The sequence below is a fragment of the Vulpes vulpes genome, chromosome 8 (assembly GCF_048418805.1).
Source record: "Vulpes vulpes isolate BD-2025 chromosome 8, VulVul3, whole genome shotgun sequence".
NCBI classification, from domain to species: Eukaryota; Metazoa; Chordata; class Mammalia; order Carnivora; family Canidae; genus Vulpes; species Vulpes vulpes.
This window is the reverse complement of record NC_132787.1, coordinates 54,912,465-54,930,403: the sequence shown is the minus strand read 5'-3', so window position 1 is coordinate 54,930,403 and position 17,939 is coordinate 54,912,465. Positions and strand designations below refer to the sequence as shown.

Genomic DNA, 17,939 nt, shown 5'->3' with positions numbered 1-17,939 from the left:
ACACTGTTTTATATATGTTAGTCATATGTCCAGGTGAATCCTATCCTGTGGAGGTAAATATGGTGCCAAATTTTACATTCCTTCCAGAACTAGTAGAGAGTAGATTCACAGTTGATACTCAATAAACACTAAATGTATTTATTGAGTAGATACTCAATAAACACAATAAATAAAAATAAATTTAGTGATTAGAATCACTTAATCCTGGGATGCCTGGCTCACTCAGAAGAGCACGCATCTCTTGATCTTGGGGTCATGACTTCAAGCCCCATGCTGGGTAGAGAGATTACTTAAAGTAAATAAATACATAAACTTGAAAGAAAAATCACTAAGCCTAGATAGGATCTTTCCTGCCTTCTATTTCAAAGACCATCTATATTAGGGCAGACTGTATTTTGCAAAGATGGCCATTACACAAGTTCCTATTCCACACAGAGTTTTGTGATTTGTCTTTGCCCCTTCTTTCATCATCAGGTAGAGGCTATTCTCCACTCCTTAAATCTGGGCAAGCTCTGTGACTACTTTGACCAAGATAAGGATGGAAGTGACACTGTGCCAAGTCCAGGAGTAGCTCTTAACTGTCCTGGCAACTTCTACTTCCTATCTGTTGGAAGCCAGCTGCCATGTAGACGTGGAACTACCCTGAGACCACTATACTATGAGCGGCCTACACTGGGAAGAAAAACCCTAGAAGACAAGAAGCAATGGGGAGAAAGAGAGAGGCCAAGGAGCACCATCTCACCAGACATGTGAATGAAGAAGCTATGTCCAGCCTGAGCCACCATCTGATGGCAGCCTTATGAGACCCCCAAGCATAAGCCACACTGCTGACCCCAGTCAATCCACATAAATTATTATTTGAGGCCTCTAAGCTTTTGGATGGTTTGATACTCAGTGCAGATAACAAGGACCCAGATGGAAGTTTACCCAGTGTTTTTCAACACAAAGTTTCAATAACAATAATAGATATGGCAAGTAGTAGAGAGAACTTAATATATGTTAGGTAATTATTAAGTACTTGTATTAATTCATTTAAATCTAATAATCACCTTTTGAGATAGGTTCTCTTACTATCCTCATGTAATAGGTAAGCTGTACAGCTAGAAAGTGCCAGGGCTAGGATTCAAACCCAGCAGTCTGGCTCCAGTCTTACTACTACATATATATCCTATCACTTTACTAGTAGATCCCTGAGAGGAAACCCAGAGACCTACTGATCCTGCTTCAGATCTAGGCCTAGCATTTATAAAGGTGCTCTTCTGATTACCATGATGGATTCTCTCTTCTACCTGCCTGGACTAGCCTACCTCAAACACAAACTTAGATGTCATCAATCAAATAGAGGTCCAAAGAGTACCCTACTTACCCAGGCCATGAGGCTGATCTCAGCTCTTCTGCTAGCTTCCCTTCCACTCCAGTTTTCGGGAGCTGGGCCTCCAGCTGAGACACTCTCTGGATCAGACTCTCCAGATCCTTTTTAGCCTGAAGCCCTGGGGTGCAGAAAGCCCCAGTGCCATCAGACAGCCACCCCTCATCCTCGTCAGTGACACTGTGAGGTGAGGATCCTTCGAGGGTGCCAATGGCCTTCAGCTTTCTCGGTCTCTCCAGACTAGATGAATAATCACTTGTAACTGAGAGGGACCGGACCCGGCTCTTAAGATTCTGAATGATCTTGTTGGCATTCTGCAGCTGGGCCTTCAGATCTCTGATGTCCTTATGTAGGACAGAGATGTCTTCTGACTTTCCATATGCCTGGAACTCCTCCTGCTTCCCTCGATGGCTTTCCAAGGGCTTCTTCCCTGGAGGGCTGGCCAGCAGTGAGCCCAGGTGCCCCACCATCAGGACTGTTTCCCTGAGGCTGTCATGCTCCTCACACTCTGAGAAAAGACAAAGACAGCTTCCTGAATAAAGCTATACATGCTGCTGTAGTTGGAGGCAGCTCTGGTGCTGGGAATAAGAACTATTAGAGCAAACGTTAAAGTGGTACTTTATTCAGCCCTGCACTTTACTGCTTTACTAGTGTTCAAATATGGTATTTCTTAGCCACCCAACAGCCCTGAAGGTCAGGCACAGTCATCTTCTATGGCACTGTTTTTCTTCTCTACTCGATTTTGGTTTGGTGGATGCCCTTACAGTCAAAGTCTTTCTATAATGAAAAAAAAGTTTAACATACAGTTGGCATACCCCCCAAAACTGGTCTTTTCATTAAAAAGTAAGTCTCAGATGATAACCTATTTCTTCTTTTAATTAACAGCAGCATGCTGAAAACTAATTAGTGACATTCCAACTCACACTCAGCCTTATGTTGGGCAAGAGTTCTGTGCCAACCTTCTTGTCACTCTCTGGTCCTGGGTCCCCTATTAGTCTACAATATCCCCTCAGCCCTACTCCTCATCAGCTGTGGGATTGGCCAACAGCTCCCAGATGTGAAGCTGACTCCAGGGAGGCCAAGAGCCCTGCCCTTGTGTTCTTACCGGGACTGGTGCTCTCCTCCCGCTCAGCCTCATTCTCACTTCGGCCACAGGTTTCATAGCCCAGATCCTGGAGGTCCACCTGCACCTGCTTGCTGTCCTGCTTCACCAAGGATTCACCTGCTCGGGAAGATACAGAGGGCGTTACAGAGGATCTGAATTTCCCACTACTCCCAAGATCTCAGTAGCACATGCCCTAGTCCTCAGGGGGCAGAGAGGTCAGAGCCAGAGTGAGATAGATGCTTCTTCAGACTCAAGTGGGAGAGGAGACCACCCACTCCAGGCAGGGCTTCCTTCCACCAGGATGAGCCTATGTTTGCCACTGATGATCTGATCTACAACAACTGAGGCTTTCTGGGGACCAGACATCTTTAAGTTGGGTATTATATATTACCAAACCCAGAAGCCCCAGTGAAACTAGTAGTGCTTTATCCACAGAGGCTCAGTAAATATGTGAATGGAGCTGAACTAATTCCAAGTCCTAAAACATCTAGATCCTTACTTTTCATTAAGATAACTAATCACATGTGACTACTTCATATTAAATTAAAAGTAAATAAAATTCCTGATTTGAACTAGCCACATTTCATGTCTTCTGTAAGTATTTCCATCACCACAGGAAGTTCTATTAGAAAGCCTGGATTCTAAACCAACAATGATGATATTTTTTTTTGATGATATATTTTTGAGGAATATTATTTGGTGCCAAGAGGAGGAGAGAAACTATGTTGAGAGACATAAGGCATTTTGCTGCCTATACCAGAAATCAGCAAACCTAGATGTTAGCCCATTTCTTCACTATATGCTCACTGCAAACTTGTTTTGTTCTTTATTCTTCTCTGCAGGTGCAATTAAATATCCATTTCCACAGTTCTAGGACCCTGGTCAGGATTATAGTTGTTTTGAGGCTGGGGAAGAAAAATCAAGTCTGCAAAGCATGTAGTTTCTCAAGGAGAAGACTGACACGTTCGTGATGGTGAACTCTAAGACTTACTAAGCATGACTCGGTATTTCTCCAGTTGGTTGGCCTGTGCAAAGACTGTGGCTTCCGATATCAGCAGCTTCTCCTGGAGATCCTGATAGCGTTGTCTGCATTGGGCCAGCTGGGAGCGCAGGTGTTTGGTGGATCCAGGAAGGCTAAATTCTGTCTGAGGCCCAGGGTCTTGGGCCTGGGGCCGGTTATCCAGCTGCAAAAAGAGCCAGCATAGGGACCAGGGCAGTAACAGCCCCGTGTAGTCATGGCCACTACCCCTTCTGAACCGTGTGGACTTGATTCAAGGGTTTGTTACAGCACTACTCATGACATTTGGCAGTCACTTGCTTTCCAGACCATGCTCCTACCGAGCTAGTATATTTTATTCATCTCTATCTACAGCACATAGCACCAGTAGAGTCCACTGAGGAGCTCTCAGTAAATGTTGGTTCAGTGGTTGAAAAGAGAAGGGGTAGAAACCTCTAATCATCTCTCCTTGCACTCCTGTCCCCCCAACTTGTCCCCTCAGAATCCTCTGTATTCTCCATTTATTCAATACTCAGCAAAGCCCCTCTCCTTATGAGGATCCAATAGCCCCTCCTGTGGCTCAGGAACAGAGAGCTGGGAGGAGCTGTGATGAAAATGGCAGTGATAAGGAGATATGTCATTACACACCACCTGTCTGGGCTACCTTAACCCCAAGGCATCCCTAGACTGCATCCTATTGAAATGGTCTGTTTGTGTCATCTTTCCCCACTGTACTGAGTACTTCCAGGACAGAGCCCAGGTCTTACTGCCTGCTGCCTATGCCTAGTGTGGTTATCTGGAAAATTAAATGCTGAAGAAAGACTTATGAAAGATTAATTACCCAAGTAAATGAGAAACTGTTGTAAAAGCCTTTTCAAAGGCTGAACGTGTAGACTATTACTACTGCTTGTGGTGCAAAGGTGCCCTTCCCTGAGTCCTTCTTGACCCACAGGGTAGTACTATTGAAGGTAAAAACTGTTACCTCCAGCACAGACCTTCTGCACAGGTCTTTCATTCCATCTAATCCCATACTTACTTGGTGGCCATCCACTGAGAGGGTAGCCCCAAGGTCAAGGCTCTGGGGTCTGGGGCAGGGCCTTGTGGTCATATGCTCTTCTTCCTGGCACTGGGGCTTCTCCGGAGAACAGACCAGCTCTGTGTTCATTCTGTCGATCTCCTGGTCCAGGCGCACTAGGAGCTCTGGACTAAGTTTACTATTCCCATCCTTGCTGCTCAGCACCAGCTGCTCTTTGAGGAGGTTGATAATGTTGTGGGCATGCTTCAGTTTTCCCTGGAGCTTTCTGAACTCAGCCTGAAGGCTATTTTCATTCAGACCTCCTTTGGCTGCCACAGTTTCCACTGTCACCTCGCCCTTCTCCTTGTCTTCCTCGATCTCCCATCCATCAGACATTGCTTCTCCCATCTGCTCTTTCAGCTCTGCATTCTCAAGGCAAAGGCTCAGCATGGTGTTCCTACAGGAAACACACACCGTGAGCGGCTGGCTCTGGTCTGGGTCCAGCAAAGACTTCAGAGACACCCCAAAGCATGAAGTAACGTCAGAGAGCTACAAAGGTGCCCTTATTTTGTAGACAAGGGAACCAAAACTCAGGAAAAGAGAGACTTGCCAGCACTACCACACGTACCTGGTGGCGACGCAATTGCTAAAAATCTTGGACTCAACACACCTGGTCTAGTTGTCTTAACCCATGTCATTTAGCCTCTCTCTCTCTCTCTCTCTCTCTCTCTTTTAAGATTCCATTTATTTGAGATAGACAGAATATGAGTAGGGGGCAGAGGGAGAGGGAGAAGCAGACTCCTTACTGAGCAGGGAGCCTGATGCTGATCTCGAGCCCAGGACCCTAGGATCACCACCTGAGCCAAAGGCAGATAATTTAACTGACTGAGCCACCCAGGTGCCTCTCAACCTAAGGTTCTAATTTTCAGTGGCCTCTGGAATTAACTTATGCTGTTAAGAAAAAAAAAATAAAGACCTCGTTGATTGCGACAAATTTATTATTATGGATTCTAGAATTCTATTAATTATCATCAGTCAGTTCTCAACCACTGAATGAGAAATTAGGACCTGGGGAAACAAGAAATAAATAATACTAATCAGAACTACAATCAAATGTACTTCTGTAATTATTTTGTTTAATGCCTGGCTCTTGTGATAGATCATCTTCATGAGGTCAGGACTCTTTCTGTTCTGTTCACTCTGTATCCCCAGAGCCTTCACAGCACCTGCCACATAAAACATTCCTATTTGTAGAAGAAATAAAATGGATAAACAACTCATTTTCATCAAGACATTCTAGACCTTACCCTTTCTTCCCACCAAATCCTTCACCAGGGTTGGATGGAAGCCATAAAAAACATGGCCTTAACAAGGCAATTCATTTAAATAGGTAGTTTGCTTAACCTCTTTGAGTTTCAGTCTCCTTTTATGAAAAATAAGGATAACTTGGACCCAGTGAAGTTACTGGACTCTTAAATGAAATTGCATATGTGGTCTCGTTAGCTCAGGGTCTGCCACAGAGGAGTCATTTTATTCTGCTGTACCAGCTGCAGACCTGAAAAGTACTAATATCAGAATCCTATGAGGTCCTTGTTTAAAAAAACCAAACTTTAGAGCTAAGGCTCATGGATCTAGATGTTGCTTAAGTTCTGCAGGTGATTCTTAAGCATGCTAAATTGAGAAGTGCTGCCTAAAGGAGCCAAAGACACAAGTCATTCACACCTGGAAGGATTAGCAGTCGCCTATCCCCCTAGATTGGGTTTCTTAGAATCCTGAAGTCTTCAAAACATGAGCAATACCTGTCTAGTGGGAATTAAGAAGAAAAAAAGAAAATACTTTCGGACATGGGAATCAGATAGACTGACTATCCAGGAGAGTTTCCTCGATGAAGAAGGGGGACAGGTATTTTGCCAAAACTGAGATGTGAGATGGAGAGAAGGCAACACATGTGTAGTATGGAAAAAATATCTGGTATTATATTATAGCTTCATTTTTGGGGGAAAAACTGTTTTCATGATATAAACCGAAGAGAACAAAGCTCAACAAAGTCTTCTCAAAAGATGGGCTTTCCTTAGATAGATCTTAGCTTTTCGCAGTGGCAGTATCATAGGCAATGAAGTTTACCTGAGGGATGATTATTGCTAATGGAAACATTAGACAGATTCTGTCTTCTACAGTATCTGTGATTCTTAAGGTTGGATGGAAAGGTGAATCAGAGTTTCAGGTTAGTAATTCTGGGGAAAAAAGAAAATAAACTATGAAGGTATCTACATTTGGTTTGATTTTATATTCAGCTGTAGGATCAAAAGAGATGTACTGTTCTTATCCAAGAGCTTAACCAAGTTTACACATAAAAAAGGTTAAGTAAAATTTATGCTTGGGGTACCTGGTTGACTAGGTCAGTAGAAAATGTGACTTGATCTCGAGGTTGTGGGTTCAAGCCCCACATTGGGCCTATATAGAGCTTACTAAAAAATAAAAACTTTTTTTTAATTTTTTTATTTTTATTTATTTATGATAGTCACAGAGAGAGAGAGAGAGAGAGAGAGAGAGAGAGGCAGAGACACAGGCAGAGGGAGAAGCAGGCTCCATGCACTGGGAGCCCAACGTGGGATTCGATCCCAGGTCTCCAGGATCGCGCCCTGGGCCAAAGGCAGGCACCAAACCGTTGTGCCACCCAGGGATCCCTAAAGACTTATTCTTTCACTTAAGTAGAATTTCACTTCAGTAGAAGGAAATACCATGGGGTGCCTGGCTGGCTCTGTCAGTTAGGCATCTGACTCTTGATTTTAGCTCAAGTTATGACCTCAAGATTGTGAGACTGAGCCTGTCAGACTCCTCGGCAGGCATGGAACTACTTAGGATTCTCTATCTTCCTCTCCCTCTGCCCCTCCCTGCCTTGTGCTCTCTTTCTTTTAAAAAAAAAAAAGAAAAAAAAAAAAGATCATGAGCATTCAGAGTAAAAGAACAAGCATGAAGGATGATCACAATATTTCCAAAATTGTTTGGCAAATTATATAGCATGTATGGCTTACATATTAAAAATTGGGAGGCAGGGGTCTAGCCATGGACTAATATGCAACTTTGAGCAAGTTGCTAGAACTTTTTACACTGGAGTTTTCTTGGCCATGAAATAAGGGATAGGCTAGATGCCAAGGTCCTCTTTAGTGTTAATATTATTCTATGACTCAAGGTTGCTTAGGTGGCATGTAATAGGCAAGGATGAATGAATGAATGGATTAGCCCTACATTATTAGCATGTTCCCCAAACATCTTTTGAAAAAATGCCATTAAAAACAGAGTGGCCAATCTAGCCAATGAATCAGCTATATGCCACTTTCGTAAAGTTAACAAAAGAGCAGAGATTATTACAGTTGCTACTCCATGATGTAGGGATTCATGCTGCTGAGAGAGAGCTGAGTGGAGATGAAAGGGTCCCTGTAAAAATCCTCCTCCTTCAACAACTATTCTGGTTCTGCATGCAGCAGCAAAGCATCATTTCTCATATCTTCCAGTCAATTCAAAGGGCAACACCTGTCATACAACTGGGATGTTTGCACTAGTGACTGCATAGCTAATAATGGGCATTATTATACTGAATTAAGACCAGATTTAAATAATTTAAATGGTAATTATTAACAATCACCATTATCCAATATTACTGAGTTTTCTCTAAAGAATTCAAACCATTAAGGCATGGAGCTTGGGATGTGAACCAAGAAGCCCTATAGTAGCACAAATGCCTTGGTTGCAGCAAGGTGAACTCCTTGGCTATGGTGGCCTCTCAATGGGCAGGCTCCCCTTCTCTAGGCAGTGTCCTACCTGATGTGGGCCACAGAGGAGAATCCTGCTTCCTCAATTTGAGCCTTTAGCTCCTTCAGTTCCCCCTCAGCTCTCCTCTTCTCCTCTAAGTGCTGGTGGATCTCAGCCCTCAAGTGGAGCATCTCCTCCTGAAGACCCCTGTTATTGTCCCCTCCTGCTGAGGAAGGAGGGGGGAGACATACGTTCTGAGTCTCCACAGTTGCCAGACTTTTCTCCAAAGCCACCTTGATGAGCTGAAAGAAAACCATAGTATAAAGAAGTTAGGGAAGAGGATTCAAGAGGAACTTCAGATCGCAAAGGCAGGCTTTAATGCGAACCAAAGAGGCAGCACTAAAATGTGCTCACCCTAAGGACTTCCTCAGTCATAAGGGCCCTGGAGATTGGTTTAGGTGATGAGGACAGCAAGAAAGCAGGAAGAATTGCTTCCATGGGCAGGAAGAGTGGCATCCAGATGTGGGTGAAAAAAACGACAGCACATCATAAATAAAAACCAAATGCAAACACATGAGGTTTACATAGGACTGGAGAGTGTGGAGGCTGTGATTCTTCTCCTCCAGAGGGGCAGAGTCCCCTGAGAATCTTCCTACAAGACAGGAAACTTCTTTGACTCCACACAACATCCAAGTCCTTGACTGCAAAGATCACACCTTGAGACACCAGCACTCAAAGCCTCAGGCCCTAAAAAGGATAACTAAGACAGAAGGCACTCAGCTACAGAGAACAGAAGCTTAAGACTCTCGTCCTGGAACTACGGAGAAGTTAAAAGTGAGACCACCTGCCCAGCAGCCAGTATTACCTGTTGGTTATCACCCTTGTGCTGCTGCTACCAGGCACAGAGCTCTACAAATCTAAACACCTGGGAAGAAAACAAGGTGGAAATAACTTCCCAATACCTTTCTACGTTTTGAGGATACCCCTGTAGTTACTCTTCAGTGTGTCAACTCAAGTGGTTTGTGTAGCTTTTCCTCAAAGGATAATTTTTTTTTGAAGACTTTCTTATTATTCATCTTGGGTTCCTCTCCAGTTCTCCACACACTTTAATTTTTTTTTAAATTATTTTTTATTATTTATTTATGTAGTCATACAGAGAGAGAGAGAGAGAGAGAGAGAGAGGCAGAGACATAGGCAGAGGGAGAAGCAGGCTCCATGCACCAGGAGCCTGATGTGGGATTCAATCCCGGGTCTCCAGGATCGCGCCCTGGGCCAAAGGCAGGCGCCAAACCGCTGCGCCACCCAGGGATCCCCAACACTTTTAAAAGTATGGAAACCAAATCCTGGGTATGATAACCTATTCAGTGTATGACTACATATTTTAGTGCAAGGATTTCTCATCCATCCATCCAACAATCTTTTTTTTTTTTTTTTAAAGATTTTATTTATTTATGGGAGACATACAGAGAGAAGCAGAGACATAGAGGAGCAGGCTCCCTGTGGGGAGCCCATTGCAGGACTCGATCCCAGGACCCCAGGATCACTTCCCAAGCCAAAGGCAGATACTCAACCACTGAGCCACCCAGGTGCCCCCAACATTAATCTTAATACATCCCAATGCCATGTTGCTTCTTTCTCCTCTCTGCGACTGCACTTTGGGGTTCTACTTAGCTTTGAGTCTATTTTGGTTTTTTTTTTTGGAGTCTATTTTGATCTCCCAGTTTCCCACCTCTCTCCCACAGCTATTTCGAGGTCGTGCTGTTTCTTCTGTGTTAACAGTGTGACTTGTACTTGTTGCCAGTAAATTCATTGTTGCTATACAAATCATTTCTTAATGATCAAAGTCCTTGAAATATTTTATGTGCATCTCCATAACTCAAGTAGTAGCCACTCAATTGGGAATGATTTGTAGAATTAATTACATGCTTTATAGCTTTATTCAGGTCACAAATATATTGAACAAAACAGGGCCCAGAGCAGCTTAAATGGATCAATGATTGATAAATAGCTGCTTGCACAAAGCTGTAGGGCTTTTGTTTGTAACTGAGCATGGTAAGATCTAGGCTGTATGAGTGGGGCTGATTGATAGCACATATATGCACGGTGTTTAGTAGCACAGCACTTGAGGTTGCAAAGAAAAAGAAGAAAGATGCATAGACAAAGTTGCTCATTTCCTAGGCATCCCTACAGTTCTGAGCCTGACATTTGTCTCTCTGGTTCTGCTGCTGGGCTCAGTTATTCTGGCCTGTCTCTGTACATACCGCCAAGGACTTGGGACAAAATAAAAGGGACTGGATAAAACCACTTTTGAAAATTTAGGACCTCAAACTCTCATATAAACTATGTGATGTTACCTTTTAAAATAAACCCTTTCCAACTAACTTAACTAAAATAAACTTTGCATGGGCACCTGGGTGATTCAGTCGGTTAAGCGTCTGCCTTCAACCCAGATCATGATCTTAGAGTCCTAGAATTGAGCTCTGGGGTCGGGCTCCCTGTGCTCAGTGGAGAGTTTGCGTCTCCCACTGTTCCTCCCCACTGCTTGTGTGCACTCTATCAAATGAACAAAATCTTTTAAAAAAATAAACTGGCATCAGTTTCAAATATGGGTGCTTTTATTCTTCTCTAAAACCTAAAGGGTCCTTCTGTTTAAAAATAATGTCTCACTTTAATGATAACTGTCTTTTTTAAGTAGGCTCCACACTCATGACCCTGAGATCAGTACCTGAACTGACATCAAGACCTGGATGCCTAATTGACTGAGTCACTCAGGTGCCCCAGCAATACCTATCTATCTATTTTTTTTTAATTTTTTTTAATTTATTTATGATAGTCACAGAGGGAGAGAGTGAGAGAGAGAGAGAGAGAGAGAGAGGCAGAGACACAGGCAGAGGGAGAAGCAGGCTCCATGCACCGGTTGCCCGACGTGGGATTCGATCCCGGGTCTCCAGGATCGTGCCCTGGGCCAAAGGCAGGCGCCAAACCGCTGCACCACCCAGGGATCCCTATCTATCTATTTTTAAAGTGCCTTCTGGATATATGTTATCTTCTATTGATTTAAATTTACCTTTTCTTTAAAAAGAAAAAATTAAGAACCATGGAATGTCAATACCAGAAGGGGCCTTAAGGTATATTTGATCTAATTTCCCACTTTAAAATTAAGAAACAGTTATGTGGGCATCTGGGTGGCTCAGTCGGTTTGGTTTCTGCCTTCGGATCGGGTCATGATCCTGGAGACCCGGGATCAAGCTCCTTGTTGGGCTCTCTGCTCAGTGAAGAGTCTGCTTCTCCCTCTCCCTTTGCCTCTCCTCTTGCTCCTTTTCTCTCTCACTCACACTCTCTCTTTCAAATAAACAAATAAAATCTTAAAAAAAAAAAAAAAGAAAAGAAAGAAAACAGAGCCCTAAAAGAAAGAAGTTTTTAAAGGCTAATTTGTTTCCAGGTTAATTTGGGTTCTCATTTCTGCATCAAAGGGAGCTTACTTTGGCTTATTTTTTAAATTGAAATGTAAATGCATGAAAACTGACTCAGAATCTTTTTAATCAGTTTTTCTTTCTCACCTATGCAAAGTTAATATTTCTATATTTTCCCCAAATAAAACCCCAGGGCTTTCAGTATGTGTGGTGGTCGTAAGAACCCTCTAGGTCTAGTGTTAATTATATCTCTTACAGGTTCCTCTCCATCTGCCATTTCCTAATTCATCTGTTCTATTGCTTCCATTGTATAATTAAACTTTGTGTACTCTGGGTTTTCTTTTACCCTACAGAAATCTATGTGCACAACTGATCTCGTTTGAATTGAGTTGCTTTGTTTTTACCCATTACAATATGTCTCATAATGTAAATCAGTCCTCACGCAGCATAAGGGAATTAAAAATGATTTTTTTCTCAAGTTCTTCACACTACTTTTTTCTCCTTCTTTGTATTTGAATCTTGATTCTTTTTTTTGAATTTTGATTCTTGATGAACTTTTTTTCCACTACAAAGGTTCAAATGAAGAAAGGCAATGCTTGACTCATTTCACAGGCATTTCCTACTTATTTATTATAGACCTTACATTTGCTTGAGAATGGGATTCTGTGGGAGATACCTCGGGGAAATTACCAACATAGCCAGACCTGAGACTTCCTGATGTAGTCTAAAAATAAGGATGAAGCAACTTGCTTTGGCCAAAAGATAGCTCTTGCCTTGGAAGGAACACAGAATAGGATGTGTTTGTTGGGGGAAGTCTGTGTATGTCTAACGCGGGAGGTAGCTCGGTGTCGAATAAAGTGTATCTTCCAAGGACTTAACAAGCAGGAACTCAGAGCAGAATTGTAAAGGACGATTTCCCCGGGAACCAGCAAACACAGTTTTGAGAATCGGTACACAAAACAGTTATGGCAAAACAAGCTTTATTTATTTGGCAGCAGGAGAGTCATACCCTCAAACTCCAGAAAAGTTGAAGTGAATTTACAATGATTTCATACACCAACGTTCGTCCTACCCAAAACTGGAGATTGATTTTCAAGGAAAGATTATGAAAAGAAAATGATGCTTACCCAAGATATTCTTCATCCATCAAGTATGTAAATTTGTCTATCATGAGTCAAAACCTAATCCAAAGGTTAACTAATAATTTATTAAGTATCTCTGCCAAGTAATAGGGTAGACATTGCAAGGGAAATACATATGTCCCAATAAAAAGGTTTATTCCAGGGTTGAACTGACCTTCTCAAAATGTTATCTGGTCATTTGTTCCATGCTAAGCTATAGGAAGGAAGGTTAAAGAAGGGACAATTTTACAAGCAGTTTGCCTACAATTGAGAATTAGAGCAGAGGGCTCTTATGACTACACATAGTTTAGACTGTGTCAATCAGAATCAGAATCTGGCTGTCTTCACATCTGTGTCTGTTGTTCACTTTTTCTGAAGCTAATCCTGTCCACAGCAGCAATAACCACCAGTGACTGGCTGACATCTCAATCTAACTCTTAGAATGGATATTTGCTTATCTTACAGATCCCTCTCTTCTCCCCAAAGCTCCTCAGTGACATTAGGAAATGAGAGGCAAAGGGATCTGCCTGGAGAGGCAGTAGTATACATAATTAAAGTCACAAGCACTGGTTAGGAGGACTTAGAAGAAGATATTCAAATAAAAGGAGAAGTGGAACTCATGCAAGAACTTAAGGGAGTGAGGGTCAGATATGGCTAGAGCAACAAAAAGGGGATCTTGATAGAATGTAAAGAAACTGTGTTGAGGACGTGAGGTATCCTAGACAATTAACTACTCATGTCCTCAAGAGCTAAAGATTGTGCCAAGTCCTATGATATTTGAGGAATGATCATGTGGGTTCTTTTTGTTGGGTCTCCCTTTTTCCTTATATGAGAGGTATAGAGGCAGACCCAGAAAGCCTCATTTTCTTAGTTTTCCTAATAACTACAAGGAAGCTATCAATGGAAAAGCCTAGCTATGTCTGCAGAAGGACAGCTATCAATGATCCACTTTCTCCTTAATAACTCAGAGACTCACAGGCATGGTCCATCTAGGAGATGTGATTGCTAAATGTCACTGGGCAACATGAAGACACATAGAAGTGCCAGTGAGTGCAATGGGATCACTGTCGGTGACTTAATCTCTGAGGTCCAGGACATTCAACTCTTGAGCTTGAGAACATGCTGGTTACACCTTCACTGATGGCTGCTGGGAACAGTGTTTCAGCCTTGGGTACCAAGTTCTGAGGTTTGATGGGGGCTTGCTCTTGAAGTGTCACCTGCTGCTGGTCATTGATGTGTCACAACCTGGGTGGTCTGTCAGGTTGCCCAACAGACTTCTCTTTTGTGTAACGAGATTTCACCAAGACAGATCCAAGCTTTGGAAGCATTCTGATCCTCTTGGGAGGTTCTCAGAGAGCACTCTCCTGAGCAGGTATTAGGCCTGCCACCTCCCAAGCAGCCCTCCGATGTCTCCCTGTCTTCTGTGGTGTGTTTCAGATACAAAAACCCAAAAGGGGAACTGTCCATGGTCTTGTTGTAAGTAAAATTCTTCTGAAGCTATAGCTATAGATGGTACATAGAGGCAAAGGTGGGAAGGAGGAGCAGGGGATAGAAGGAGAAAAAAAAAAGGTAGATTGGAGAGAAAAGTGGAAAGTGAAGACAGGGGTTGGCTGGCAAGGTGGCTGGAAGCTCAGGGAGGGCAGAAAGAAGACTGGGAAGTGGTTTTTATAAAAAGATAGCTTCTCTCTCTAGGCTCACAAGGGCTGCAGGAGACACCAGACCCCAAAGGGCTATGAGCCTTCCACCCTGGGAACCCAGAACCTGACATGGACTTACTTGCTGGTGGTTATGGTGTGCAGCCTCCTCCTCAATGCTGTCCGTGAACTCAGTGCTAGCATCTTCTGTATCGTCCCCTGCAGCTGCACCTGTAAATGAGTCCAGAAGAGAAAGGTGATTCCCTTCACAGGTGGCTTTCAGAGAGCAGCTAAATTTACACTTTTTGCCATCTGCCTCTGATTTCTTCCTTTCCACATATGCATGATTCCCTAGTCAGGAGGACTGAAGGTGGAACCGGTGTGCCAAATCTGTAGAAAAGCATTATATCAGATACTTTCTTACTAATATTGAAGCTTAAGCCTTAAAACATTTGCTGGCTTCGACTGCACAGACCTGTACCTAAGGAGTTGGCTGTTAGAGTGGTTACCCCTCTCACCTATTTCTAGATAGCCTGAATTAATCCCTGTCCTGCCAGTTACATAGCCAAGCTATGTAACAACTTTCTTTTTTGAAACATGGGCCCTACATGACTAACCATTTCCCTACCATTGAGTACTGAGAGGATCCCTGACTTGCTGGGGATTAAGGTAACCTGCTTTCTCATATTTTTCCATCTCTGGGATCATGGGGTGACAATATCTCTGAAGAACACCCTTCTAGGAGCTATGTGTTCTACAGAAGCTCAGGACTAGTCAAGACTCAAGGCACAAAATGGTTTGGGTGTTTCCTAATTCCTTCCTTTAACCTTCCCATCACTCTAAACTCTTGTTCCTTGCATTTTTTGCCTGAGAGGTTTCTTATGCTTCTTTATCCAAGTGGTTTTTTTTTTTTTATTTTTAAGATTTATTTGTGAGACACACACAGAGAGGCAGACACAGGCAGAGGGAGAAGCAGGCTTCATGCAGGGAGCCTGATGTGGGACTCAATCCCGGAACTCCAGGATCACACCCTGAGCCACCCAGGCACCCCAATGTCCAAGTGGGTTTTAAAACATTCTTTCATTCCTTAAAGACGGACACCCTCACCCTAGGACACAAACATCTATGTCTTGCACTAAGGGAGAACTAGTAACTGCCATTTGTGGTCTGGGCAAAGGACTGAGACAGTGTTGACCAACAGAACTTTCTGCAATTCTATGCATGTGCTGCCCAATACAGTAGACACATATGGCTACTGAGTACTCGAAATAGGCTAGAATGACTGAGGAACTAAATTTTTAAAATTTAAATTAATTTAAATGTAAATTCAACTAGCCACACATGGCTCATGGCTACCGTATAGGACAGAACAAAAGTAGGGCATTTCTTCCTCTTCACATCTGTTACAATAAGACTGTTCATCCAATTTTAGATTAAGATCTGTGGCCCACATCATTGATTTCTTCTGAAAATGGAGGAATTCATGATGGTTAATTCACTTTAATACCAAGGAAAATCTACCATGACACTCCCTGAGTCTACAGAACAGGTCTTATAGAACCTGCCCAAGTTAGAGAAGCTTGAGATCTAGTTCTGACCCTGGCCTCAGCAACCAGCCTATTAAAACTCCTCTTCTGACCACTGAGTAACCTGTGCCTGAAAGGGTTTGTCCAAGTTTATGCAGCTGGTCCTGACAAGAGCTGTGCCAAGAAGTCAAATCTCTGGACTTTCAGACAGAGGCAACTCACTGTTCCTTCTGGTGACAAATCATATCTTTGTTTCTTCCTCCATGACCAAAGAACCTGCTCTTGAGCTCAGACATCCATGGATGAGTAATGAACATTCACTACCCTCTCTGCAGAGAAGTTGAACAGGGGCAGTTCACACCTTCATTCCATCTCTTGTCATCTGCAAGTTCATGCCAGAGTATTTGCAGTGACTGAGGTCAATCTTATTAAAATACTAGAAGGTAGTAAGCATATTGCCCTAACAACTTAATCTTATGACTCATTCCACAAATGTTGCATTAACTTTTTGTTTTTTAAAGATTTTATTTATTTATTCATGAGAGACACAGAGAGAGGCAGAGACATAGGCAGAGGGAGAAGCAGTTTCCCTGTGGGGAGCCCCATGCGGGACTTGATCCCCAGACTGGTATCATGACCTGAGCCGAAGGCAGATGGCTCAACTGCTGAGCCACCCAGGTGCCTCTTGTTGTATTAACTTTGGACCAAATTCCTGTGTTCTATTTGATAAGGTTCTACCTATGAGGTACCTCAACCACTCAGCATTTTTAGACATTCCCTGGCAGCGTACAAAAGGGATTTCCAATATCTACTCTTTCAAACTGGCCCCAGAATGATCTCATTTTCAATACTGGTTGTGGAGAGATGGATGAGCACATTCTCTAAGCTTTGGCAATTCACTGAATCCAGGAAGCTAACTCACTTGTGGACTTACATATCTTATTATGCTTATTTTGGAAAATCTTTCCCTGTACAACAGTAGAGATCAGAATCTTTTATTTTTCTTTCAAAGAAAATGAATGCCCCACTCAATATCAGATTAAGAAAACAGTTTTCACACCGCTTCTCCCCTGAGCTTTGGGCTAGACAATCCTGTGGTTGAAGTAAGCTCAGCTGTATGAGTTGAACTCATCTCCATTATCATTCTTGGTGACTTGTACAGCCATGCTGCCTCACATCTGAAGATGACTCCTTGTGCTAGGTCCTAGGAGTAAAGTAAGGGAGAATTAGAGAAAGTGACTGCCACTGGTCTTGAAGGGTTTTATCTCACATGTTCTGCCCCCTACTTACCTTTGTTGCCTTCCTGATGCCACATTTGCATTTTTAGGTAATGTTCTAATTCACTCAGTGACACAATGCCAATGGTTTTGACTTCATCAGGAGTTAAATGGAGACCAAGTAAGAATGCCTATTTCATCCCAACATTCTACTACATAGGAGGTTTTGCTTTCCTTATTTATTTTTAGCTAGCTTAGTCTGCTGTAGTTCCTTCAGGGGAGCTTCAATAGTTTCTCACCCTTTTATCAATTTTGAATTAGAATGCTGATGGCTGGGGAGCCTGCATGGCTCAGTCTGGGTTTAAGCTTCTGCCTTCAACTCAGGTCCTGATCTCAGGGTCCTGGGATAGAGCCATGCATTAGGTTCCCTGCTTCTCCCTCTCCCTCTGCCTGCGGCTTCCCTCTGCTTGTGCTCTATCAAATAAATAAATAAAATCTTAAAAAAAAAAAAAAAAGAATGCTCAAGGCTGGTGGTGAGTGGCAGGGCACACTAGAATAAAGTTGAAAATTTTCGTAGAAAATATTGGAATGAGTAAGTTACCCCACATAAAGCCCTGTATGTTTACAATTGATACCTTTCTTTCACTATTTTTTTTAATCCATGACAAAGTAATTTCTCTTTTGTGAGAGAATAACCTTTTCTAGGTTTTTACAAGGCAACAAAACACCATTTTCCAAACTAACTTGTAATGTTCTAAATTTCTAAAGGTACTATACTTTATAATGGTG

At 42.7% G+C, this 17,939-nt stretch overlaps 1 protein-coding gene and 1 pseudogene across 50 annotated transcripts in view; one reads left to right on the top strand and one right to left on the bottom strand.

Moving 5' to 3' along the window:
• LOC112912050 (myomegalin-like) overlaps positions 1 to 17,939 on the bottom strand; it is a 224,455-nt gene that overhangs the window by 29,307 nt on the left and 177,209 nt on the right. For all 50 annotated transcript variants that reach the window (XR_012003055.1, XR_012003056.1, XM_072766730.1 and 47 more), the window contains 6 exons: positions 14,550 to 14,638; positions 8,309 to 8,541; positions 4,508 to 4,943; positions 3,466 to 3,658; positions 2,475 to 2,591; positions 1,367 to 1,877 (listed from right to left, as the gene is read on the bottom strand). Coding sequence is in view for 48 of the 50 variants with exons in the window: in XM_072766730.1 (XP_072622831.1) it covers positions 1,367 to 1,877; positions 2,475 to 2,591; positions 3,466 to 3,658; positions 4,508 to 4,943; positions 8,309 to 8,541; positions 14,550 to 14,638 (1,579 nt within the window). In the remaining 2 variants the exon portion in view is untranslated. The remainder of the gene's footprint in view (positions 1 to 1,366; positions 1,878 to 2,474; positions 2,592 to 3,465; positions 3,659 to 4,507; positions 4,944 to 8,308; positions 8,542 to 14,549; positions 14,639 to 17,939) is intronic.
• LOC140593762 (U4 spliceosomal RNA) lies at positions 6,571 to 6,694 on the top strand (annotated as a pseudogene).